At 37.2% G+C, this 27,595-nt stretch overlaps 2 protein-coding genes across 4 annotated transcripts in view; one reads left to right on the forward strand and one right to left on the reverse strand.

Moving 5' to 3' along the window:
• Positions 1-6: 6 nt before the first annotated feature.
• Positions 7-13,818, forward strand: LYSMD2 (LysM domain containing 2). Its single transcript, XM_085303394.1, has 3 exons — positions 7-213; positions 5,265-5,602; positions 12,994-13,818. The coding sequence occupies exons 1-3, from the start codon at positions 16-18 to the stop codon at positions 13,046-13,048; spliced, it is 591 nt and encodes a 196-aa protein (XP_085159520.1). The 5' UTR covers positions 7-15; the 3' UTR covers positions 13,049-13,818.
• A 5,655-nt stretch (positions 13,819-19,473) lies between these two features.
• The window catches only part of SCG3 (secretogranin III), a 30,939-nt gene continuing 22,817 nt past the window's right edge, over positions 19,474-27,595 (reverse strand). For 2 of the 3 annotated variants that reach the window (XM_085303397.1, XM_085303395.1), the window contains 2 exons: positions 25,117-25,197; positions 19,474-20,649 (listed from right to left, as the gene is read on the reverse strand). In XM_085303397.1, coding sequence (XP_085159523.1) covers positions 20,531-20,649; positions 25,117-25,197 — 200 coding nt within the window. In that variant the 3' untranslated portion in view covers positions 19,474-20,530. The remainder of the gene's footprint in view (positions 20,650-25,116; positions 25,198-27,595) is intronic. The other variant, XM_085303396.1, reaches the window with a different exon arrangement.

Here is a 27,595-nt window from a genome sequence, read left to right on the forward strand (position 1 = left end):
CGCTGAGGCGGCAGCATGGCCGAGTCGCTGCGGGAGGAGCCGCCGGGCGGGCCGGAGTCGGAGGCCGAGCTGTCGCAGCGGCTGGCCCGCACCAAGGCCCGCTCGTACGGCAGCACGGCGAGCGTGGCGGCGCCGCTGGCCGAGCGCTACGTGGAGCACCGCCTGGGCCCCGGCGACACGCTGCAGGGCATCGCGCTCAAGTACGGCGTCACGGTACGGCCGCGCCGGGGCGAGGCGGGGCGCGGGCCGGCGCGCGGCGCCAGCGGGCCCGGGCGGGAGCAGGCCCCGGCCCCGGCCCCGGCCGCGCCCGCCCCCGCGCAGGGGAGCTGGACTCACCGTGAACGATCTTCGTTTTCGGGTTGATACGTGGGCTCTGACCACGAGAAAGTCTTCCAGTAGCTTCAGGGCTAAAAACTCTCCCAGCCACCCGACAGGTGATTTACAGCCGATGCAGAAGCATCACTGATCTTTGCTGTCTTCCCGGACAGAAGCTGCTTCCTTCTGTGGAAGACACTGAAGGGTTTACAGCAGCCTAAGACACAGCGCCCTGGGGTCTACCAGCCGGGCCTAACGCGCTGCCACCCCCAGCAAAGACGGGCTCGCCTAGCCTAGCGTCACTGCAGTTTCTTGGGGCCCATGAAGCAGCAAACTGACCTGTCAATACACAAGTTCAGTATTAAAACATGCAAAATTGCTTGGGGGCCAAGCAGTCGATGAACAGGGCCAGCAGCGTGGGGCTGGTGCGCGGTGACTGCCGCTTTCACATCAGCTCCGAGAGCACCTTTCGGCTGGGCCCCCTCCACAAGAGGGGCAATGCACTCCTGAATTAGCAGGTGCTRCCTGGAGTGGGTTTCCTTTCCTAGTCTGGCTCTGCCACTTAAAAGTCTACTTCCCTTCCCTGGAGAAAGATTTTGATCAATCTTGGTCAAATCACTTTTGACCAAAGCTGCTTGACATGASGATTAGTGGCATTTTGCATTTACACAGATCTGCCTCAAAACAAGATTTTCCTTTGTAGCACTTTGGATGAGCAAGGTAACCTGAACTGCTTTTTGGATTTGTTTGCTTTTGCTTTTTTGTCAGTACCTTCTATAACAGATAAAGTCTCTGGCCTAAATGATTCAGCTCTGTTTTAGTCTTTATTCACAAATGCTTTTCTCGCAGCAATAATTTGAGTGAAAAATTTGTATACACAAGTCACTAAAAAAGTAGTTTTCTGGAAGAGCATTTCAAAATACTTTAGAATTATCTTTTAGATGCAGTTGTGGATCAGACATATCCAATATTAAAAACATACATTTAACTTAAAAACCAAACTTTTTGTTCATATTATGGGTTAAATAAAATTTTGCTTTGTTAATGATGCCTTTAAGGTATAGATGCTGGGTTTTGATCTCATGCTAGCATTCTGATCAGGAAACCTTAACAGCAGCACTGTAGACCTAAACTGAGAAAGGGAAATTCCATGTCAGCGTAACCGTGTCAGTTAAGTTAGCTGAAATCTGTCATTGTGGTTTTGCTCTGATGGGTTTCACACGAAGGTAGGAATATATGCAAATGTTTATTTCAACACAAGATGAAGACCCTTAACRCCTTCACACAGTTACATGGACAGATTCACTCTAAAGGGTCATTTAATTTACTTCCTACATCCCTTGTAGTTGCCTAGAAGAGACGGTTGCTGTAATGTGGAACATCAGAATTATCTTAGACTGCCACTGCCTCAAGTATTACTGTTTTTAGAAGTTTCCCCATGTGGTTTCTGTCACTGGTAGCAACTGCACAGTGAGAGACATCCTGTCCAGTGCCTGAGTTGGCATGACCTAGCATAGGCAATTTAAGATGGATGAAAACAGGTTGGGGAGAAAGAGATCAGAGTGCTTTGTTTGTCCTCTCCTCATGTCCTTCACTCATTTCTCTCAGATGCTGTCTATAGCTGATGCTCATTAACTCTTCTTTTGAAGACTGTTGGGTAAATTAACATTGGAGAATTAATAGCTCGTGTTTAGTATCACATTCATGGTTCAGTTGGAGTATTGTTTTACATCACACAGAGGCATCTCTCTTGGGGGAAACAGGGATGAGCCCTGTTGGTTTCATTGCTGGTGGGAGCTGTTTTGATAGACTAATTCAGCAGCAGTTTATGCATTAGTTCAACTTCAGCAACATTATTAAAAGCAAAGGCTTTAGCACACAATAGTAAAGAGATGACCATGCTACARCTTTTGCAGTAAGTAGGTTTATAGCTAATAGCAATCAAGTTTCCCGAGCATTGAGAAAATTGCTGTCCAGTTGTACTCTCCATACATATCTGAATGTATTTAGTCATATAGAGTTGCAGAGAGCGCAGAATGTAGTGTGCTTATCAAGTAACTTGCTGAAGGCTGAAAGGATGTGCTTTTTAGAGACAAATATTTTCTACTTTACTGAGTGCACAGAAGTGCATAGTCTTCTCCAAATGACACAAGATGACATTTAAAAGTTATTCCAGGAAGAAGTAACCGAAGTTAGAATTACAGTGAAGTAGGTCAGAGAATAGCAATAGAGTGCATTATTAATCAGCTACTGAAGCATCACCTTCCTAGTCCCCAGGACAAGACAGCCTGTAGTAGAGATGAAGTTTCAGCTTTGGTAGTGTATTTTATAGAGAAAGACTCCAACAATCATTTTAAATGAGACTGACACAAGGAAATGAAACGTTAGAAATATCTTAAAAATAGACTTTTAGAAATTATGACAATTGATGTTTAAACTTCTTTTTAGTGTCCATTGTAAGTCTCACTAGTAAGTCAGGCAAAGCTTCTTTTGTGCCTTTCAGGCAGTAAGATATGTACTGTACTATGTAAGGTTAACTAAAAATAATTAGTTTCCAGGCTTCTGGAACTGGAAAAGTAATGAGTCTTTTATTTGAACAGGTAACTTATGGTTTAACACTGGATCTTAATTATTCCCCTTTTGAAAGGGATTATTAAACCCAACCATGCCATCAGGTGGGCCATTTGCAGTAACAGGTTGAGGTTATCTCTCCAGAGACAATACCATTTTCATATATTTACTGGATAGAAACAACTCAGTTCTTGAGCTTTACTGTACCATTTCAACTACTATCCCTTTTCCAGGCATCCAGCCTTTCTAGAGAGAATCTTTGATTATTTTTGAGGAGAAAGATTTCAGACTCTAAGGATCCAAGCAAATACATCGCTGCATGATGACACCACAGCTGTGGCTAGTCCACAGATCTCTAATGGCTCTACAGCAGATAAATACTCTTACTGCACAGTGTATGTCTACATTGCATGCAGTGCTTTATCCAGATTATGGAAGTGGTCACACAGCCTGGAGCAGATTGGCATGCTGATAATTCGCATCCTACCTTTCACTAGTTCCCTTGTGTAAACAAGGACACTCTGGCCAGTGGGCCATGTTTAAGTTCCTTCAAGGACACCTTTCTGCTTTTGCATTTTCTCAAGTGTTTCTATAGGGGTAGGGCATATCAGGGAACAAAGGCTAACATTTCCCTACTTTCCCTTAGTTTTAAGCAGCTTCATCTTCTATTAGCTTCAGTGTAAGAGAGACACAAACATGTTAACTCTGTTCTTGTCTGTTAAGTTTTCTCTTTTGCATTTGGGAAGGTTTCCAAGCAGTGGCAGAACAGAGTTTAAAAGACTGCTCTACCACTTTATGCTTATCAGTCTTAGAAAATGTTCATGATCCAAGAATTAAACTCAAGATGTTTTAAAGTCTGTAGTAGTGACTGGCTAGTGCTTAGAGCCCTTCTATAGTTCTGAACAATTATACTTGTTTACTATTATCTATAGTAACTATATATAGTAACTATATATATATTATCTATATAAGTATATATATAGTATAGTATATATATTATACTATATGGTTACTATTATCACAAGACATAACAGGATTCTTACCCAATTCAGCTCCATTTAGTTTAATAAAAATGAACAATACTCCTCTAATGCAAGCAAGACATATTTTCAATTCTCTTCTTACTTGTTTTCAAGCAGGTTTTGTTTAAAGTGCATTTATCATTACAGTACTGTAGTGATTAGGGATCAATGTTTACTGCAGTCACCAGAGAATTAGAATAGTCATTTTTCTTTCTTTTCACTTAATTAGGACTTTTCTTAGCAGTTTCATAAGCCCAGGTTATAACAAAATCTTATAAAAGTCTTATGATCATAGATGCTGATTTCAGCAGTAGTTTTATAGCCTGTAATTGAGAAATAGAAAACTAGTTTTCAACTGTTACTGACTTGCAGGGGAAATTTTTATGAATAAGTCCTTAAAGAATATGCTTATTAGTAAGGAGGCAGTATAAAGATTTACTGGGAGCTTTTCTTATTCAGTAAAGTGTATGGCTGAGAAGCTATTACACATTCCATAGCTAGARAAGAAGGAGGGCTTCCTGTTTTAATACTCAGAGAAAGATAGGGCCTGTTCAGCTATAGTTTGTCATCATCTGTGCTGATGAGTAGGTCATATAGAATGCTTCAAGTAAAACTGCAAAAAGAGGTATTTAATAATTGTATGATGGCAGTTCACGTGCATTACATACAAGATGTTGCTGTTGATCATGCTGTTTACTGGACAGGAAGCTGCTATCTTAGGCAACCATGTCACAAAACATTGAAGAGTTTCCTATTCTTTTTACTAGCTGACTTCACTGAAAGGCAAGACTTCARCTGCAAATCTGATTTTGTTACGTCGGCAAGGAAAAAAAAAATACTGTGAGGCGTATACTGGTCTTCCAAAATTTGTAGAACTTGCTGTTCATAACTAGCATGTCCTAGAAGGTTTGCTGTAACTTGATCACCACTTATTTAGATTATGAATACTAGTTTAGCTAGGGCAGCTGCCAACAGTCCAGCCTTACACTGCACTATAAATCCAGAACAGTATTGTTTTTGCAATAGCATTTTTTTTTCTTTGGAAAGTTGTTCACGTGAGCCAATTAGAAGACTATTTAAGAAAAACATCTTTATTTRTTGCAAGACCTCTGGAAAGATTCCAGTATTGTGGAGTCAAGTCTGCATATAAGGGAGAAGCTAATGTGTTAACAAGGCCAAGACAGAGCATCCACTCTGAAGTARTTTTGAAATGCAAGAAGACATTTAAAACAACAAGAGTCATTGCAGCTGCAAAGTATGTTTTTATAGTAACTGGAGATTACTGYGGTCATTCAGAAAGGTGACATTTTATACTGTGCCAAAACCTAATAACTTATATTTTCCTGTCTTTTTCAGATGGAACAAATAAAGCGGGCAAATAAACTGTTCACTAATGACTGTATATTTCTGAGGAAAACCCTGAATATTCCTGTTATATCAGAGAAACCATTACTGTTCAATGGACTTAATTCTTTGGAGTCTCCTGAAAATGAAACTGTTGACAGCTCCCCTTCTTGTGATGAAGGACTAGCCACAGTTCAGGAAGACAGTAGTTCTTCTCCCAGTCCTCAAGAGCCTGACAATCAGCCGACTGCACCAGAAGAACTATCTGCCAAAGATTTTCTACAGAGATTGGACTTGCAGATTAAGTTATCCAAACAAGCAGCCAGAAAACTAAAAGATGACACTGTCAGGTAAATACCACTTTTAATATTCAGCATCTTAATTTCATCCTGAAGGCTTCTGTAAGTCCAAGTTGAACTCCCTTTGTGGATTACTTCAGGCTGTAGCTGTTTAATTTCTCAACAGCAAATCTGTGCTATTATCATGTACCACACACATGTACAGTACACCATTGGCAGATGCCTTGATATCGCAGTTATAAAAGCCGCTTCAGAATTTATGTACCTCATAGAATAGCAGTAATATCTATGAAAGTTAATAAGACAGTATTCACTAAGATGTTTTGCTATTTAAGCAGACAACTATTTAAGTGAACTCAGATTTTTCAGTAGAATATTAAACCAGAGACTGCGTGGAGGGTGATAATGTATAGCATGGCATGACTGTTTTTTTCTCCTCTGTCCTAAGTTGCTTTGTAATGGTACAAATATACTCTATTTTGCAGGTCTTTTCCAGTTAAACTGTCCTACCTCCTTTCTTTAAGTGGTCCCTCCCTTTATGGATATGTAGACTTCCTCCTTTTCTTTAGTACCTCCTCTATAGCAAAGAGCTCACACACCTTTTAATTCCAAGTAAAAACAGTGCCTTTTGACCCCTCTGCAGTAATCATTACCCCCTCCTCTGACACATGTAGCGCATGCACAGAGTAGAGATACTATTGAGTGTAGGAGGAGGACTAAGAAGAACAAGAATGGACTTCAGTGGTGTATGTTTTCTTCCCCTGACCTTGGGGATGAACCTCCCCAACCCTTCACCCTCCTTCAGAAACTTGCTCATGAGCAGTTTCCTGGCTGTTTTTTTGGCCTGTTCTCTGCAGAAATTGCATAATTGGGCAATGCTGAGCTGGCATTTCTCATAACAACAACAGACATAGCTGCATGAGACTGGTATCTTCTCTTACTCCAGAGAGAAGAGAGGTCATGTCTGCACATACGTACATTGCTTTTGAGAAGCTGTTTAATGCAAAGTTTCATCCATCATCCCGGCTCACCTCAGATACTCTGATTTTGTATTATTTTTGCCTTATACTCAATAGATTTGGTCCTGAAAGGTCACCTTTTTTCCTCCACATGAAGAGCTTAGAATTCCATCATCTTTTTAATATAGTATTATAGGTGATTTCAGCAATTTAAAAAAAACTTAGTTCAACGGACGAGCATTTGAAGGGGAAGAATATATTGCATTGAGCAATTGGACAAACCTCGTTTGCAAAAATCTCATAAAACAGCTTAAGAGTCTAATTAATTTGATTGCACTGTGCACACAAGTCTTCATTGCTATCCTGATGGTATCATGGCTATAATACTGTATCAGAGAAGGCTGGAACATGTTAGTGTCACATCGTGTTAGCACACTTCTCAATTTTTCCTTTGATCTGATCATATGAAAGAAGAAATGTAGCTATAGGACTTTAGATCCCTCCATACAAATTCATTTAACCTATGTTATCTTTGATTTCTAGCATTTCTAGCATTTCTAGCAAAGTAAGTGCTGCTGCAGTCATTATCCATGCATATCTGTGCATCTATCTAACACAGAGTAGATGTTGTTGACCCAGTGATTAAGCTGGATGGAAGGAACCTGTGGACCCTCTCAAAAGAGTTCAATTATTTTAACATCCAATGAACAAAACATGCTAATATGCAGGAGGAAATTCACTTAGGGACTTTGCTGCACCATGAACAGAGTCAATATCAGGAGAGTGACATTGCGAGAGTAGAACATTGTTACTACTTGTGTCCCTTTCCTACCTTGCTTAGGTTATGGCTTGGGAAATGAATGTCTGCTACTGAATTCTGCAAGAGTAATGCATACAGAGGACAAATTACTTTTCCCTCATGTTTGAATTTAGCAGGTAATTTTGTTAATTATGCATAGAGCACAGATTTTTGTTAATCATGATGATACATGAAGCATGCAGTGCAGAGCTTCAACACGTGCTTACAAATCTGACTCCTGGACTAAGGGAAAAAGCCTTTTTAGGAGGCAAGCAAAATTCTAGTATTACAGTATTACAGAACTAGATTCTCCAGAACTTTCACTGACAGTATTTTAACCCTTAACACATGAAGAATTGCTGTGCTGTCTTGTGTTTTAAGGCCTGGAAAAGTAACATTTTAAATTAATGAGCTCTCCTAATAGCAGAGGTCAATTTCCACTCTAAGTCTTACAGATTTTGCAGATTAGGTAACATCATACATATATCATAAGTACTTATATGTGTATTTATTCTACAAATAGGATTTTACTTATATTTTCATCTATACTCCCATCAGTGTTAAGTGCATGTTGCTACACATTGATAGCATAGAAGCATGTGAAGTATTTCTGAGTGTTTCAGGATAAGGCAGAATCATCTTCTCCACTGTTGTAACTTAAAGCACTGAGCTACTGTTGCAAATATAAATCAAGTTCATTTGAGCCCTCCTCAGCCCTACTGGTTGATACCAAAACACAGATACTCTGTGGAGATTTAGGCCAGTGCATATCTAACTTCTAGCAGGAAGAGAGAAACAGGCGAACTCTATAGCAACTCCAATTCTGTCTTTCCAGACTTAAGTGTTTACCAAAGTTGTTCTTGCTCTTACATGTGCTGAAGAAGCCTCAGGAGAACAGTACAAACTCCAGAATTGTCAATTGGTTTCATATCCTGAATGATCTATTGACCACCTCACTTTTTCTAACATACATTTTTGCTTCGACTGCTTAAAAGGATGATGTCCAAAACTTCAGAAAATGAAGACTTCCTAAATGTCCGATAAAGCCTTTCTGAGGTSACCTTCCACCCCACCATCTCTGGCTTTCGGTCATGACTCATGAAAGCCRTCTTTGTCTTATTTTCTCCAGCTGTGTTCACCTCTTTTCAGTCTGGTAGGAAGTGCCAGAGGTCTAAAGTGAATGCCTACAAAGGCCAAAGCAGAGAGCAGGACTAGAGGGAAACTGTTGCCAAGAGCCAAAGAGTTATCTTTAAGCCATATACCATGGATRGTATTTCTTGTCCCACACTGGAAGGTTGCTATGCCATGAACTTCAAAGCCTCTCTGGCAACATCTGCTAAAGCAGCTCCCCAAGAGGAGCTGGTTCTCTCTCCCATATCTCTCCTGTCCCTTGTTTTCAGCAGGGGATCTTGAGAATTGAACAGCCATCATAAATGGAGTTTTGTGTATTCATTATGAAATTAGGGAAGAATATGCATTAGTTTTATTAGCATGTGACAGAAATGCAATTTGTAATAGTTTTAGAGAAAATATACCAGTGTTTTGTCTTGTCCAAGATGCTATTATACGCATTTCAGTATGCTCAATCTGATATTTAGAGTTTAGTGATGGTTCGTGTATCAGACAACTGAATACAAGAACTCTTAGACAAACTCCTTAGGAGTCCTTAAAATTTTAAGGTAGCACTATGATAGACTAGAACACTAAGGACATGGCACGCTTCTGAGTCAGGTCACATTTTTCTGCAATTGCCTTTTGCAATGACTGATTTTGAGCGCCTTGTTAATTGAACAGAGTCACACTAATAATTATTGCTTATATTAGCCAATATAATTACTGGTATGCAGCACTGGAACAGATTTTGTAGTCTGCTCAGTTGCCTAGAAAAGWGTAAGATGTTGAAATGTTTGAAACTGATGGCAAGGTTAGTTAAATTGTCCAGTCACCAGCATCAGCTAAAAGAATACAGATATCTCAGTGAATGAAGCTGGCTGTGGAGAACAGTGTTTTTAGGATTCCTAAAGCTGTTAGCCTGTGTACTCAGATTATTGCCCCCTTTAAGGGTGAATGCTAGAAGCATCCACACATTAGATTGCAGTTCATTTGTTCAGTCACAGGTGTGCGTTGAGTGTTATGAATATGGCTGTTAGTATTTGTTATTGTGGCCTGGTGCATATAAAAGCTTATAATAGGTGTTTTTCTGCACCTGCAAATTGCTGAGCCAAGTGGGAGCTGCAAACAGGGAAAGGCAGCACTACGAAATGCTGTTGTGCTTTGCTGTTCCTTCCCCTTTGCATGAAGGAGAACATTGCAGTGTGACTTACCACTTTGCTATTTTAAGCGTCTCAAAAATAGAAGGAAAAAATATGTTTATATATTAAATGTAAGCATACTGCCATGCTGTTTTCTGTGGGCCACTTACCAGAGCTGCTAGTATGTAATCTTATCTAGTATAAAGCTTGGCTTATTTTTAAGTGAGCTAAACAGACTTTAAGACTTAGTGCATACAGTTCTGAAGATCTACATGATTAAACATTCTTGATCATTACCTGAGTTTGGAGCAGAATCTAGTAGATTTCTCCACATGGCTTCGTACTGCTCTCTGGGATAGAAGACTGGAAGCTGTCCTTGCTTAGACCCCTTACTGCATTCTGCAGCATGCACAGACCTCGGACAGAAATGTTTTAACTGTGCGTTAAAACAAGTCACTGCTTCACTTAAGTTCAAGCATAACTGCTACATAGTTCTTATGTCCTCGTCACATACAGAAACCCCTCAAAGTTGTCTGAGACCRAATGCCAGACTTCTGCCCGATTCTGCCAATTACCGTGTAAGAACCTATAGTACAAATACATATTTTAAAAGTGAGTYGGAGATGAACAACTTAGGCTGTTGTTGTTTTGCATTATGGAATATTTGAAGTCTGCAAATACCTACTAATATAAGATCAGCATTTCTTCAGTTCTGCACACTTACTTTTACTATCCACCATAAACAACCACAGCTGCGGTCTAAGATTTGGTTGCTGTCATGTCATAATGGATGTGAGGAACATTCTTTCATTAATGTTTCTGAGAAGGGTAGAAAGGAGGCTGGTTTTGGTAGCCTCTGATTAGGAGGATCTTTTTGCTCCAGCTCTGCCACATTTTAGCTGCCTACACTTGTATTCTCAGCTTTTAGAGTTAAGCAATGACAACATTCTCCAAAAACATAAACAGATAGTGAAACTAAAAAGTACTAAGTAATTTTCAGTATACAACATAAAAAGTGAGTTTCTCCCCTGCTGGACTGTCACTGCTTTATTAAATTCATATTTAATCAAGATACAGAAGCTCACTTTTTGGGCTGTTTGATTTATCTTGAAGTAYTTAAAAATTAAAGTGTTTAAATATGAATGTCTTTGTACTGAATAATTAACAAATTTCTTCTTCGCTAAAGAAAATGATTATGTAAGTTGCAAAAACAGCTTTGGCTGCAGGAAGACTAAATGCTTTTAAAACTAAGATTTTATGTATAGCTATGTAATAAAATATGCYTTTTATAAGCAGAGAAAATAGATTTTTTCCCTTGCCATTCTGATGATATTGATGCATTTGAACTTCTGAATGTGATAGGAGACAATCAGATGATACAAGTTACTTGCTTTTGATTCTCCTGAATTAAATTTTAAAAAATGGGAGCAGCAATTCTTCAGTATCTAGTTTATGGGATTTAATATAGCCAGAAGAATTAGATAAARGAGACCCTGATCAAATAGCCCCTCTTCTATTTTACCTGCTGAATCCCTCATCCTAAGCTCTGAAATTCTAGCGGTTAGCTTCATCCTCAAACAAGCGAGACTGCTATTTGCAATTGTGTTCTGGGCATATGTGGCTGGAAACCAGTTGCCTCAAGAAGGTGTTTATATGGGCTTCAGAACATACTTTTTAAAATAGTCAGCCTCCACTGAGCCTCAGCTCAGGTTGCATTTTCTAGCTCTTCCTTTTCCAGTCTTTTAACCTTAGTATGTTGATGGGTTTCACTTCTGAACAAGTTTTAAAATACTATCTTGAGACACTTTATAGATTAACTGTGCTTTATGCTCATTTAAAAGTTAATTGTTCCTTCCCTCAAAAAATTCCCCTCAAAAATTGTTACTTTACCCGCATGCCAGCTATTACGAAATGTGCCTGTGRATTATAGTATGCCTTGGCAGTTCTGCAATTCAGAATTGATGAGATTTAAGATGCAGGCAATCTGCATATATTTTGAAGTAATATCTTTTCTGAAGAATCAGGCTTGGTGTTGGATCTATAGTGTCACTAATGCGAGTACATTTCGCAAGAAAAACTAAAAATTTTTCATTACCATTGTAACCACACACCCCTAGTTTAATTCACAGCCATATTTTGTGGGAGGTTTAATTTTTTGACAAGTTTGTCACAAKGCAAAAAGAAATCTCATATCTTTTTGGCTTAGAAATAAACATTTTTTTGCTAGACTACTTACAAATAGGAACGAGTTAGAAAAAAAATCTGTGCTTGTACTCAGTTGCTTGGTTAGTTTATAGGTTTTTTCCAATTTTTATTCTGTTCTATTCTATTTTATTCTATACAAGATTTAAGGCGCAGAATGAACATTGTTAGGATTGTAGGAAAAAAGTCRATACGACTTTTGGAGTTGAAACACTGTTGAGGTATACTCAGCTATTTAAAGTGTCCATCCCCTATACCATTATTAAACTGTATGAATAACTATCTGTGTTTGTAGGCACATACAGCATTAAAAGTAACTGCAAATCATTTAAAACTCGTTCTGAAACAACTGTTAAGTTCTCACCAAATCACTAACATATTGCCAGCAGTTGCTTTGTTATCTTTAAGAGTATGCTCTCAGTAACATGTAATTTTGAAGACGTACTGGTGATGTACTGGAAATTAGTGATCTTTGGAGTATCTAGCATGCTTGATACTGGTTGCTGCACCGCAATAGGTTTACATAACTTAAAAAAAAAAGCAGTATTACCAAGCAAACAGTAGGCAGACTGATTTTCCTAAGATTTAATAGGTACCCAATTGTTTATCAAGTCACTGCATTAATAGTAAGTTTGTGGGCAACRATTTTCTGTGAAGAGCCATACAAGTGATTAGTATCAATACTGACTGATGTACAAAGAGGATATATAAAGGAGTCCACTGAAGGACAGATTGCAGCATTAAGACCCAGGTCCATCTATTTAACTAGGATGGACTAYTCCTATTGTTGCATCAGTTGCTCCATCTGCATCCTCTGCCCTCCTCAAAAGGCCATAAACAAACCTACAATTAAGTCTTTATCTTGAAAGGAGAGATACAGGGAGAGCAATAATACTGGAACTTCAGCATGCGCTCCACTTGCTTATCGTTTACAGTATTTCTTAGAGTTGGGACTGTAGTGTCAGAAACAGTTGAGTAAACATGTTCCAATATACTGCTGAACTACTACACCTTTGTTTTCAGGTTTCCATTCATGACACAAATAATGAGAATTCCTGGGATGTATACAACAAATAGTATGCTGCAGTTAGACTGCAAGTAATATTTGTTATGAAATACCAGTCTTGCCTATTTTGATCCATTACAAAAAATAGTTATCTGCATTTTTGTGAGTTTTGCTATTGAGATGTGATGCATGTTTTCCTGAACTGATCATGATTTTCTTTCTAGAGAGGAGGAGAACGAAGAAGGTCCCTATGCAACTTCTTCCTATCATCACCAGTAGAAGACAGACATGATGGCCTGAAAACTTCCAATGAAATCAGTTCTTAAAGAACTAAATGGTCAATAATTAAAAAAAAAAAAAAAGTCTTTTGGACTCATCATCATGATGTACTTTAAACAAGTCATGAATGGGTAGTTTCACTGACTGTGTAATTGCACTGAAATTATGACCTCTTCTGCCTTCCACAGGTTAATGTTCTTATGCTATATCAACAAAGGGTTTAAGCCTTCCAAAACTAGTAATGGCCTTTATATCCCTTCTGTGCAAATTGTAGCATGGTAGCAACAATATATCCTTGAGGTCACCTTTATGCAGGATGTTGATCTTTAGTAAATATTTTGTAAATACTTGTTAAAGTGTGAAATTTGTTTTAAGTATTTAAAAATATTAAGTAAGTTTGCTTGTCAATGACAAACTATAAATAATGGAAATATACTTACTCTGCAGACACAGCAAGTTTGCTATGGGAGTTCTGTCTACTTCAGGGCTGCAGAACTTGTCTCTGAACTCTGTGTGTCTGTGTGATGATAAGAACATCTGTGTATTCCTAGAAAGAGGAATTTGACCTGTTTTGATTAAAGCCTTTATGGTCAAAAGAACTGTTTGCAAAGTGGATTTTTGCTAAGAGTTACAGCAAAAGATATTTTTATTTGTGAGATAGTGACATTGAAATATCAGGTATATGTTCTTGTGTGCAGTTATACTTTGTGTAATTTTAAGTTAATAAATAGAAAAATACCAATAATAAATGCCTCTTCATTATAAAACTAGCTTGCTTCCAGTCTGGTTTTCATGAAGAATGATTTGCCTAATTACATCAGATGTATTAGATAGCTACTGACTTCAGGGAAAATAATGTCCTTTACAGTCCTCATTCTAAGGAAGGTTCTGCCCTTTGGCTGCTTCCTCTCCCCTAGAAGAGTGGAAAAAAATGAGGTGGCTGGAGCTATTTTTTGTTAGCTGTTTCTATTTTAAATGCATATCCTTCAAGGAGACACTTTTTTTCCTTCCCAGGAGCTGTAGCTAGTTGCCATTGTTGTTTTTAAACCTTAGTGAGTTAAAAATCTTCATAGGCCACACATAAATTAAGTAATTCTCATAAAGSAGAAGTTCCTTATGTTTCCACTAAGTTTAGCCATGCTCACTTTGTATGCAGCCATATGAAGTAATCGTGAGGCAATTCTGCTCCGTGAAGCAGCACTGAGGAAGTGGCTATTTGACACACTTTTCAGTCTCACGCTTCTTCATCTTTAAACTTTTCTGAAAGCAGCCATGGATAACTCTGGTTTAGCAAATGGTATAGGATCCTTGGGCCTCTCCTTGCCTTTCCAAATTTGGCTGTTCCGTACATACATAGCTGCTGCGACTGAGGAAGCGTTAGCATTTAATATCTTAAGTAATATTCTCTAGCCTATAAGTAATAAGAGCTGTTGGATGCCTTTTTTTCCCCTATCACTAATAGGCCTGGAAATGTATATAAACAAAGAAAAGTCAAAAGAATGAATAAGTTAAATACAAAGTATCACCCTTGTTTCCTGAGTCCAAACATAAAGAGATAGGGATTGGGACAGGGGAGGGCATTGACACACTGACATAGAAAGGGCGAAAAAAAAACCCACTGTGAATTGTTTGGAGGACAATTTGAAGAGTAAGGAACAGTATCTATTACTGGAATCAAGTTTTGACTCACTTCACGGTCAAGAGTCCTTTAATTCTGCGGCAGTTCAGATTGTGCCTCAAATACATAGTCAAGTGACCACATCAGCTGACCCTTGGTAAGTAAGCGTGTGCATTTGCTCATTCAAAAGGCTAAGCACCATCATACTGCCTCCAAGAAATGCAGATCACCACTGAAAGATTTCCACAGTGGAAAAAGAGACACATTGCCCCAGACCTATGTATCACATCTACGTTTATGAGCAGCTAAAGGAACCACATATTTCATAGTCTTTTAATCATTTTTTGAAAGGTCCACTGAAATTTTTAAAGTTTTACTCTTAAAATATGATCTCATATCACTAGTGCATTACTTTTTCAAGTTCAAGTATAGGAAACTAACTGAAAAATTGTAGCAGGAGCTGCTGGAATCAATTTTAACAATTGTGCTGCTGAAGTAAACAGATTAAAGAATGTAATGCCAACAGATTTTGCCATTGGTTAGTAATGCTAGAAAATAGACTTTTAATAAAACTAAGTAGGAAGCCATCTTTTAGCAAACAGTAGAGAAAGTTCAACAGAACAAATCCATCTTACTACAACCTAGATATCATTTAATCCAAGCAGGTAGTCTTTAAGTCAAATAATTGTTATTTTCTGCAGGTTTCTAGGCTCTCAAGTGTTTTGTCAACCTACCACTACTCTTACTTAACCCAGGAGTTGGTTTAGAGTTGTTTATGAGACATGTTTACTATTAATAAGGTTTCCAAAATCTATCTGATCTAACTGAGCAGTCAACTTAAACTTTAATACAAATTACTGAAAGCACACTGATAAGCCGTCACTGTTCTGAGAAAAGCCTTCATTTAAGTCTGTAAATTGAGCCCGCCCGATTCCATCCTCTCTTTTCCCCATAGTTAATACATTAGCCACTTGTTAAACATCTTGGAATTTTCCTTAAAGTATTCACCTAAGCTTCACAATGCTGTCAGTAAAGAACCRCGGCATCCCTGTTGAACAGCTGCAATTTCCTATTTATAAGCTCATCTGTATAGTTCACTGCTCTTTCAAAGTGAAAGAAAACTTCTAGCAATATGCTTTTTGTATGGCTTCCATCTTAACTTCCTAGAACTAGGAATAAAAATTCAAAGCCAGGTAGGGATTTGTATTGCCTTAGGTATCACAACAGGCAGCTCTCTTTCCCAGCACGACCATCCAAGCCTTGTCCTGGCCAAAAGCTGCTCTTCACAGCTGTGGGGCTTCCCAGCAGGCCACGGACGCACCCACTCWCTAGGCTCCCACTCCCTAACACGGCCCTGGCAACCTGTGCCTGCTCCCTCGACCTGATCTGGTTGGGGCAGGTGCTGTGCCAGGCTGAGGCCAACTGGCTACCTGAGCGCCCTTGGATGCTGCGGCTGCACTCCAGGATCAGCTCAATTGCCTGACTTTTGTTTGAGTCAAATCAAAATCGTAATCAAAAATCATACTTTGTCGTGGCAACATACTGTAATATAGACAAGAAAAAAAGATTTTGTTGTGGTTAATTAGTGTCTGGTTTTTAGGTAAATGTATTTGATACTTCATARTCTGTAGGGTAAACACAAGGACAGAATGCCCACCTTGTTGTATAGATAAAACAATTTTTAGATTTTTAGAAATTGCTTTACTGTACCTCAGCAAACTTCCCATGCTCTTTGTTCAAGTGGGTTCAGTTACACAGTTTGGAGATTCCCATAATTCAATTTAAGCTTTTGAATTAGAAACAGTGTCTTTTCCAGTACTGTTGAAACAAAGGCCAGCAGATCTGCGCAGAGGGTTAKGCTACGCTACTGCTGGGTTTCTAGGCAATCCTGAACTTTATGCAGTCTTTGTGCAGGGCAGCTGTTCAAACACACTTTAGAGCAGGCATGTTATGTACTTCAGATACATTAAATTCAAAGAAAAACGAAAACAGATAWGAGCAAGTGATGCCTAGAAGTAATGTGTCTTTAGTATACTGAGGATAATTCAAGATGAAGTTTCTCTGCCCTGTGAATAAAAGGTTCTTAGGATTTCAAAATAGCTATTTTTAATATCTTGTCCTGCAAGTTGTGGTTTAGGGTTTGAACAGGGGAGGTCCAGGTGGAAGTGAAGCATGCAGTGCAGATAAACTTCCTAGTTTTATAGCTATTCTCTGATGGACAAACTTTCAATTTTTTTTTACATGTTTCTTCATTTAAAGCTTGTAAAAAGTCAAAACCTGTGCAGATTTGGACTAGGATCCTTTCCAATGGAATATGGTACATATTCAATAAAAAGTTTTCACCTGAGATTCATTTCTAATGTGGCAATTAAAATCCTGATACGTCAAATCAGCTCAATCATCAGGTGCTGTAGTTCCGTCTAACTTTGTCAAAGATGGGGCTTCCCTCCTCCTGTAGATAGCTCTTATAAACTCCCATTGCTCCATGGTGCAGGGCTTCCTCAAAAAACTACGCACTGGATATAAAAGATGTGTTATCTTTAACACAAAAAAGCAGTCTTGTAGTACTATAGTAGTAAAGTGTTTAATAAAGTACAATATACAATAGTCTAATAGAAAAGCTGATAATGTGAATACCGTTTATATTGTACTTGCTACACTTTTCAGTGATAACTTACAGAATGAAGCATCCAGTAGAGATATAAACAGAAGTGATTTTTGTAATATTAGAACCAGAGATGTGCAGGTGTTGAAAATATTTAGTAACAGATGTCGAGTTAGTGATGAGCTCCAACKGCTCCCTTCAAAATAAGGACTGCTCAATAGTGCAGGTCTTAACTCGAGTTATTCAATTAGACTTCATTTAGCCTAAGTCAAAGAGCTTCTGAAATGCTGGGTGATTCATCAGGCTGGCTGCATCTTTACTGACCTGTTCTGAAAGGTGATGTGGCTGATAGAACTTGTCTTGATGCAGCAACAATCAAACCAGTATTTGAGGAAGCCAAATTAACAAGTTCAGCAGGCTTAGTCAGGGTGAGAAGTGAATCTGCTTTGAAGAACATCAACTGGGATTGCTCACCTATCTATGAAAGGGCTTGTTCTGCTCTCTGCTAGTAATCATGCTGACCTAACAGGTTGACACGTATGCTTTAAGTGATGCACTGCAGCAGGGTAAGCACAGAATGGGTCCAAGAACGTGCATATTATGAACCAGAACCAGGCCACACTCATTGTTTGACCCCTTTTTTTTTCCTAAATTATACCATGTGTTTTTTTTTTTTTTTTTGAAGTTATGAAATTTATAGAAAATGAGAGGTTAAAAAATATTAGAGTAGCCTTTTGGTGGACACAAACTGTTCATAATCAGGAGTCATTTAATGATGAGACCCTTCTGTTAGTATGAGACCCTGCAGAGATTCCTGAGAGGGCAAAGTGAGAAACTAACTTCTAACAAAATCTAAAAATATTATTATGCTRCTCATTATTTTTGACAGGAGAAGAAAGTTTGCTCTTTTTTAAAGCAACCACAGAGGAAGAAAATGTCATTCTTTTCTTTTTCTTTCTTTCTTTCTTTTTCTTTTTTTTTTTTTTTTTTTTTTTTTTTTTTTTTTTTTTTTCTTTTTTTTGGCCGCTCTTAAATTTTTTTTTTTTTTTTTTTTTTTTTTTTTTTTTTTTTTTTTTTTTTTTTGGCAGATCTTAGATTACTACTGCTTCCCCAACTGCAAAGGTCAATGGTTACCTTTCTCTTAATTTTTCTGGTAAATCTAAATTTGGGAAATTGTCCACTGTGAAATATTCTAGTGTGACAGTCGCATAATAAAGCAAGTTGCAAGCTGTTGCAGAAAACAACTGAGATAAAAAGGGATGTGAAAGAGAGACACTGTTCTTTGGGAACATTAGCAAATAGAAAAATAAAATTAGCAAGTCTAGAAGAAAACAAATATACTCATCTGATATAACAAGAATTCTTTTTTTCTAATTATTTTCTCTTGTGCTTCTAGGGAATATCTTTCACAGAGGAAGCTACATTGACTACATTTCCAAATATTGTTTTCAAACCTTAAAAATATAACCATTAGTGACTGATATTGTAAATCAATGATCCACAGCAGGATGTTTATGGGCAAGTAGGGATGTACTTTTGGATGCTAGAAAGGATTCATGAATTTATATATCATCAGTTTTCAAATAGGTATGCTGTTATAGCTCATTGCTGCTACATTCCTTTAATATTTGTTACCAATGATGTTCTGTTGATAATTTATGCTTTGCAGGGATTCCAAAGTCCATTTCAGTTGGCTAAGAAATGTTGTTCAGATCTCCTTCTCCTTAGCATCCAGATGTGCTGAAAAAATAAGACAGGAAATGATCTGCCTATTAAACATTAACAGGACCCATGGTGGACAGGCATTACTGCAAGTCAGCAGCTCCCTGCAGTGTGGGGCAGATACCCACCTCAGCATCAGCTAGTATTTTTTGACTGTAGCAATCTTAAATGTATCATGGGTTTTCTAAAAAAAGCCAGAGGAAGGATAACCTCAGCTATTAAGGAAGAAGCAATATGTAAAGAGAAAAAAACTTTCCTGGGAGCTCTTTTAGACAAAGGACTGCTGCAAGGGATAAGTCTCAGGACAAACATCTTCTGGAACTCAGTTTAAAGCTCACTTTTTTTTTTTTTTTTTTTTTTAACCACTTCTTGGCCTTTGCTCTTGCTTCATGAGTTCTTCATCTGTACAATTATCCATTCACTTGAACTTGAAAAGACCTTGTAAGTTATTCTTTACAAACACTGTAAGTGAATAAAGAATGAGCGCCATATTTTTGTTATTTTAATTTTTCACTCTTTGGGAGGTATCAACTACTTGGCTAATGTTAGCATACATAAGGCAAGAAATAATTTTCCCTGTAGTAGTAATACAGATCATAAGTCAGTGAATAGACCACTGACTTGATAWTCAGTGATGCTGACATTTGACATGTTCTTTAAGGGTATCTGAAAAACAGGACCCCTATTCCTGAACACATCTCTAGCTGCAGCCTCCCCTTCTCCTGCAAAATGACTCGTTTTGCTTTGCTTTCCTTCGTTTTTAAAATAAATTAATGGTTATTTACGTTCATTATCAGGCTACTCGCATCAGGAATTCAACTAATTATGCATGCACAGTCATCAAAAGGTGCACCAAAAAGTGAATATTTAATACATGCTAAGTAAATAAAAATCAGGGAGAATACAGCTCTTTCATTCAATCTGAAAGGCAACTGTATTATCAAAGATGTATTAGTTAGCTAAAGACACTATACTCGAAGTTACAGAATGCCATACAAAGAAATACAAATATGGTCAGGAAATCCTGGTACTAGGTTTTTAAAACAAGATTTCTGGATATAAAATAATATGATTAATGAACACTTTATTAGGAAAATTATTTTCAAATATTTTATTCAGAGAACTATGAACTACTTTGTAATAATGCCCTTTACATAGTTGCATCTCTAGAAAGCTAGTGGAGTGAGAGCAAAATGATGTAGCATTAAATGAACTTCACATCAGAAACTATTGGTTTATCTAAAAAATAAATCAAACACAAATAATAAATCAAAGAGAACATCACATAAATATTTACCTTGTCAAATAGAAATTCAATGTCAGAATTTGGCCTTTAGGATTGACGTTTAAGTGTTGGAAAATACAGTGTGCAGTCAGTGTACAGAGCACTACAGCTCTTCACTGCTGTCTAAAAAGTTGTCAGTACAATGTAAACAGAACATTTCTAAAGATATCCTCAAAATAACAGATCATTAGTCATTGAGCTGGGAGTGGGGGAAGCTATACTAGTTTTCTACATTCAGCGGCCACCAGCTTTTTACAGGCTGCCATATATGCGTTTAATTACATCAGCCTCTTCCTTGTCCAGGATGCCCTTGTCCACATAAGCATCAGCTTGCTGATCAATGAAATCTCTCAGCTTTGAAAGATCGTATTCTGAAAAATAAGAATTCATTTACACAGTGAGTCATCACCATTACACCACTTCACCTAAGAAACAATGCCATTATAAAGTTTATTCAACAAATTTAGACAATATGAGGAGAAYTCACTAAAATTGCAACTTGCTAAAACAACAAAAATTAAGAAACCTGCATAAGGTCATCTTAGATATGATGGTGGTTTTGCTATTTAAGAGTAATAATCCTCTCTTGTGCTTGCCTGCTTGCTAGTAAACGCTACAATAAGATTATCTTTTGGTCTAGAGATTCAATGTTCTAGTCTGCATGCAGAAGCTGTTGTTAAGACCCCATTATTTTCACAATTGTCATGGATTGCAAAGATAGTATTAAATTGACTGTTTCATATTAAAATCTCTGGAAAATTCTTATTTACTACAAACACCTGTAGTTAAAAACTGACTTTTTAGAAAGCTCAAGAAATTCCTAAACTAAATGGAAATGATAGAATTATTTATCTTGATACAGAACACGCTATCTTGAAATGAAAAATATTGCAGTGAATAGTCTTTATACATCAATTTGCAATACAGTCCCAAAAGATCCTTTCTTCTTTTCTGATCGATAATTGCATCTATGCAGCATGATTCAGACCACACCTATATAAACAGAATTTTCGTATGGTGTAAAATATCACTGTTTTCTACAAAAAGAATTCTACCGTAGGCAGTAATCTTCCAAATAATATAAAAAGTAACTTACTRTGTAATCTTTACTCTGACAACAGATTGAGTATACTCATAGGTAAACACATACAGATTTCAGTTACTTAAGTTACTGCATATAATAAAATGCTTTCTTTTTTTTAATAATCACATCTTAGTAGTCTGGAAAACACTAGTGTCTTAGTTAAATGAATTGATAATTTTCACAAAAATATTTATCTTGAATTTTTCAAATATGAATTACTTATTCCATGGATAGAGCCTTCAAAATATATTTGGTATATAAGGTTGATGTAATGTGGTCCAATATATAACACCATATAGCAATAAATGGAAGGACACTTTTTTTCAAACTGTGCATTGTTAACAAAATGGATACTAATGATTTTGCTGTCTTGTTATGGCTGAGTGACCAAAAATGGATGAGTGGCCAAAAGTAGTAGAAGCAAATTAACGTATGCAATCATTTTTATAACAGTATAAGGCAATTTCAAATGAGAAACATAGAAGATTGATATTCAGAACTCTCCACCCCTAGGGTGATATTCTTTCTGTATCTGAGTAAATAGGAAATTTGCCACTTCTTGTACTGAGGCCAGAATTCACTTCTGGTCTGTTTCTGGCATTACTTACGGTATCCAATCTGCTTTGCCTCTCTATCCTACTGGTATGACAGGGACTAATAATACTTAACAATTTAATAACAAGGTTGTGAGATTTCATTGCTGTTGGTAAAATGAGATATTCCAGTGAAAGATACCAGGGAATGGAAATGTATTTGTTGTATTATAGCCATATTTCTTAGCCACAGACCTTTTTTAACATYAGGTGTAGCTATAAACAACGTGTAACTTGGGACCACCATGGTATTGTGCAAGAGACTCTAGTTCGAAAATTTTATGTGATATGATCATATATGTAGTCCATGAATCCAATCACTTTGTGCTCAGAAGGACTAGCAAGGTTACAAAATTCTTACATGTGTACAAGTTGCAGACTGAGCTTTCAATAATGTCTTCTTCTAGGAGCCATTCCACACAGATTTCCAAAGCACTTGCAAGACTACATGGAACTGACAAAGCCATTTTTTTTATCCATCTTTATGATCCCTTGTCTGAGACCTCACAAAGCCAACTTCATTCTCCAGCATAAGGAACAAAAACCCTTTGTGATGGTCCCATTTTTTTGGAAAGATTCTTCATTTTATGAGATCGGTAGTGTGAGAGGACTGTGCGTGAGCTCCCCAGTTCTATGCTAAGCTAGAATTCCTGTAATGAAAGAAATCCTTAGGGGCCAGATTTGCTAGGCCAATTGCTCTGAACTCCCAGAACACTTGAAGAGTCTTGGATTTGTTTTTATGCATATACTTTGCTGGATTAATGGAAGAATCACGTACCTCTCAGAAAAAGGATGTGGCCAGTTGTTTATTCTTCATTGCAGCAAAATTCTCATCGGTTTCAATTAGAATTTTGCCTTAGTAAGGACTGCACATTCATGGATGAATACTAAATTATGATGATATCCATATTAAAATTCCTGAGCTCATCTTTTCTCTATCTGTAGTAGTATCTGTAACTCTAAAATCATTCATTAGAAATGTGAAGGTTTATTTACTAAACAAATACATTCTATATTAGTTTATAACCATTAAGGTATTGTCCAATTCTAATTTTATCTGTAATGGCAATTTCACTTGATTTTCTTTTTTGAATTGGTAAATGTCAGTTAATTTCTAGTATGTATTTACAACCTATTAATTTGGGCAAGTAAATAGAAGAATCAGCTTTGGTTTATATTCATCAAAACAGCTGCAACATTATACTGAACTGTGAAACTACTATAATAAATGAAGTGAGATCTTATTTGCATATTTAAATCAAGCTATTTGCCATTGCATCCTACAAATAATTCTAGAATTTATTCTTTATGCATAAATGGTTAGTGCTATGAAACTATGTATTACTTAAGTATTTTGTGAAAATGTGAACATGCTATTTTCACATATTTCTTGACCGACTCACAGTTATGTCCTTTGGCAATAGAATACATAGCAACTGAAGTCTAAAGGTGGGAAATKATGTTAATTTACACAGGAGAGGATCTGCTCTTAATAGAGCATTGGTTTCAAAGATGAAGAACTCAAGTGTTTGCCTGGCTCTCCACTGTTTTATTTTATTTTTAGGCTATTGTGATTTCATTGATTTTCCAGGCTTTTCATTCAAGCCAGGTCTGGGAGATACAAGGATGGGTCCACAAACTCAGAGGGACAAAATTCTATTTCTTCTGTATATATGAAACAAACTTTGGACACAATAGCCAATTGGCTAAAATCTAGGCCTTTGACAAAGTTCTCTTTATATTACCTAAACCAYGCAGTATTATTGCCTCCATAAAAGGTAACTGATATTTTTAAACTGAGAAATTTCAGATGAACAGTTCTAGGGTCATTCATCATTAGATTAGATTCATACAAAGTTAAAGATTTACAAACATTTGCTGGAAACAAATCTAGGCCTCTTCAAGTATATTCAGAGAATAAATCAACCCAATAATGGAAAAGATTGGCCATTTTAATACAAAAATTACTTTGTGAATCATTTTTCCATTAGCTCCCAGGTGCTAGCTGGAAGTGGAAAAATGATTGATGAGCACACAAATAACACCTAATCTTGCACTGAAGGGACACAGTGCAGTGCATTCTGTGTTAGATAAGCTTACCCTGACCGTACTTCCTTTATCATTATCCTGGGAGAACTGAATTAGCATTTTACAAAAATAGAAAGAATGGAAAAGGCAAAATGAAGATAAAGTATCAAAAGAACAAGAACTGTATTCTAATTTTCTTGTAGCTTACATTCACCTTAAGACCTATTAACATTGACAGAGGACAGGGAAGATATTTTAGTGAAAATGAAAATCAAGCTACACAGAAAGCCATGCATTAAGCTCTAACACAGCGGATCCATTTTCAGAAAGTATTAACATCAGTACATCTTACTGCATTCACAGGCAGATAAGATGCTACTGATCTCCAGTCACAGCCATCTTCAGGGTGCAGTAGTGCTGAGGAAAGGTCACTATGAAGAGGAGCAAGGTGTAACCGACTATGTGTTAAACAGAGAAATAATCACGTGACTGAAATCTAATTACTATAATAAGTACAGATAAACAGAAATATTTATTAGAATGTCGGGAAAACACTTGAGCAAATATATAAGCCTGCTGCCAACTGGAGTTGCTGCCATAGCTTGTTTGGAAAAGGTTTTAAGATGGAAGAATTAACAGTGGGATTGAAAAAAAAAGTCCTTCCTATTACCAGATTTCTATATATAAAAATGAATGTAGACATGTGTTCATCTCTGAAATGTAATTCCTACACACTTCAACTCACAGAGGGGGTCGCTAGATCACCTAAGGCTAATCTCATCCCTTCTGCTTTGCTGGTGAAAGAAGGATCCCTCTTGCCAGGCTTCGGTCATACCCTGGGGATGGATTTCCTTGGCTAGGAACCTTCACTTAAAGAGCAGGTGACAGCAGAAGGCCCAGTAAGTTTTTATGTTGACTATTAAACTTGTGATTATGAAACAAAATACATTGCTGCTTGTGATGGCATGCACAGCACTAGCAGGATGCACTGAGCTTTTCCAGACATATCCAGACATTAAAAAAAATGTTTATTATTTAACTCATGACACAATGCTAAATATTATAATATAATTTAAAAAATGCTCTGCAATATATATAGTGCCCATTCAATATCAAGGCTTTCTACTTCATACCTTCTTTGTTACCTTGTTTGTTGTGTTTTTTTAGCCATTCTATATTCTTCCTGATTGCTTCCAAATATGCCTCAGMTTTCCCTGGAGAAAAAGATCAGAGAGAAAGAAAGCACTTATCAACGACTGATGCAGCTTGTTTAACTTAGTGAAGTTGGCTACACTGCAAGGCAGATCAAAACTATTAGATTCTTTTTAAAAGCTGAAACCTGTCAACCTTAGTCAGGCAAAATTCCCACAGATGGCTAGCTGGTTTTGCCTGTAAAAGATCAGTCATCTCTACCACAAACTTAGWATCATGGCTTTTTTTGATCTCTGTGTATGACTTTCAGTGGTATCCACAGATACCATGCATGTGGATTGAGGGAAACTTGTACCTTTTTGATCATCATAACTGTTCAGCAAAGATGAAGCTGCTAAGACAGCAGGGAGTGATTTAGATGAGACTGAGAGCTTTGATTATCAACTCACATAAAATGTCAGAAATCTCTTCCATTCAGTACTACTAACAGCATACAGCAAATATAAGGTTGATATTTTGGAAAGACAGGATGAAATACAGCTATTTACACTTACTGAGAAAAAGGAGGCATTAAAATTACCATGATAATTCCTTGTTACTGCTTGTTATAGCTGAAATTTTAAAGTGATAGCTATTTTTGGACTAGAAAGCACACAGGATAGAATTAGTTCAAGGATTACCTAATAAGGCCCCTAAGGAAATATTCCAGCTAATGGATTTTGAATTCTTAACTTGCCTGGAGCTTTATTGATGTAATGTCCTTACTTTTCTCAGGAAAAAAAAACTTAGTGTGATTAGCATGTGGAATGATACTACTGCCAACTATGAGTGTCTGGTTCCATTAGTAAGTGGATTCAGTATTAGACATACTGGAATTTTGAGCTGAGAGTGCAGAGTTAGCTTTATTTTAAGTCATCCTGTGAAACAGCAAAGGACATTGCATGAAGAGACAAAGAACTAAACGCAGATCTAATTTAAATCTCTTAAAAGGTATTGAGCTGAACTTTTCCCTGAAGGTAAAAGGAAGCAACCTGAACCAAACTGAACAAATTCTCAACAGACATGGGAAATATGTAATCTATCACTTCTCACAGCTACTGCGATAATTTTGACTTATTCTGAAATTAGACACTTACCTCTAGCTATTCTGCTATCTATACTCCAATAACTGCTGCCAGAACCCTCTTCTATGTGTGACTGTTAATAGTTTATACACCTACACTGAGCACAGGACTGAACAAAGTGATCAGTTAGCTATGATTTGTAGCCTTGATTACTGCAATTCATTATAGAACGTAAGAACATCTTGCAGTGAAAACACATACATTCAAATTCAAAAAGTATCAGCCAATATAAAACATATAATATATATATATATATATATAAATAAAAAAAAAAAAAACAACTAATGACAAACCAGAGATGCCTATGGTGGATCCTTAGCACTGAAAGGCTTCTGCCCTAACATACAAAATCATACAATTTCAATATTCGCTATCTGACAAATCTCTCTATAACAACTTCCTAAGAAAGTCTATTAAGTTTAGGCAAACAATTCCTGATGAAGAAGGTGACTTGTGAGTGCAGGAGCAAGAACTAACTTGGAGATGAAGCTAGCCTATGGAACTCACTCTGACAAAAGACATGCCTGAGCCTGGAGCTCTACACTGTGACGGTTACTTGCCAAACTGATTGCTCAAACTTCGCTTATTCCCGTAAGTTCTTCATCCACACACAAGCCTAGAATGAACCCACTCTATCTCATAGGTATACACACCAACCACTTCTATTTCTAAGAAGTATCTCTAGTACAAATTGAGAGAAAGACAGAACAACAATTTTATTGAAATATTTGAGAACTGTGCAGGACACCATAGAAATGCCTGGCTAGAAATGCCTTAGCTAAAAATACAGCAGTGCTTGTCTTTCTGTTTGGTACACAGTCTTTGAAGTATACTCTAATGAGATACATAGCCCTCTGTGGGTTTGCTTTGAGATACAGCAGCTGACTTGTTTTTCCCTTTTGCACTCTGCGAATAGAGTGACTTCAGCTATTACAGTCTAATGTAGTGTGGCACATGGCATTACATGTCATGCTGAGGCAATTGGGATAATAACAGGTATCATTATGCTAAGTTTCCTTATTGAGGCACTAACTTAATGCAATAGACTTTCAAAGTTATGTAAAATATGTTAATTGTGGACAACCCTTAACCTCTGGCAGTGAGTAATGCAAATTGCTTCATTTTACAGAAGAGATGGTTCAGTACCTTTCAATATTAGCTTGTTTAACACAAACTAGAGAATTCAAGGCACTCATTCAGAAAATGAAATATCTTGATAGTCTGAGTTCATGGAAGACACAAATGCAAAGCAAAATCTCTTTGTACAAGTATATTAAAATGCATTTCATATGGTTCTCAAAAAGAGATAGGAATTCTATGAAGGATTATGACCTTA

Source organism: Rhea americana, unplaced genomic scaffold (assembly GCF_003343005.1).
Source record: "Rhea americana isolate MKP2758 unplaced genomic scaffold, rheAme1 scaffold_2, whole genome shotgun sequence".
NCBI classification, from domain to species: Eukaryota; Metazoa; Chordata; class Aves; order Rheiformes; family Rheidae; genus Rhea; species Rhea americana.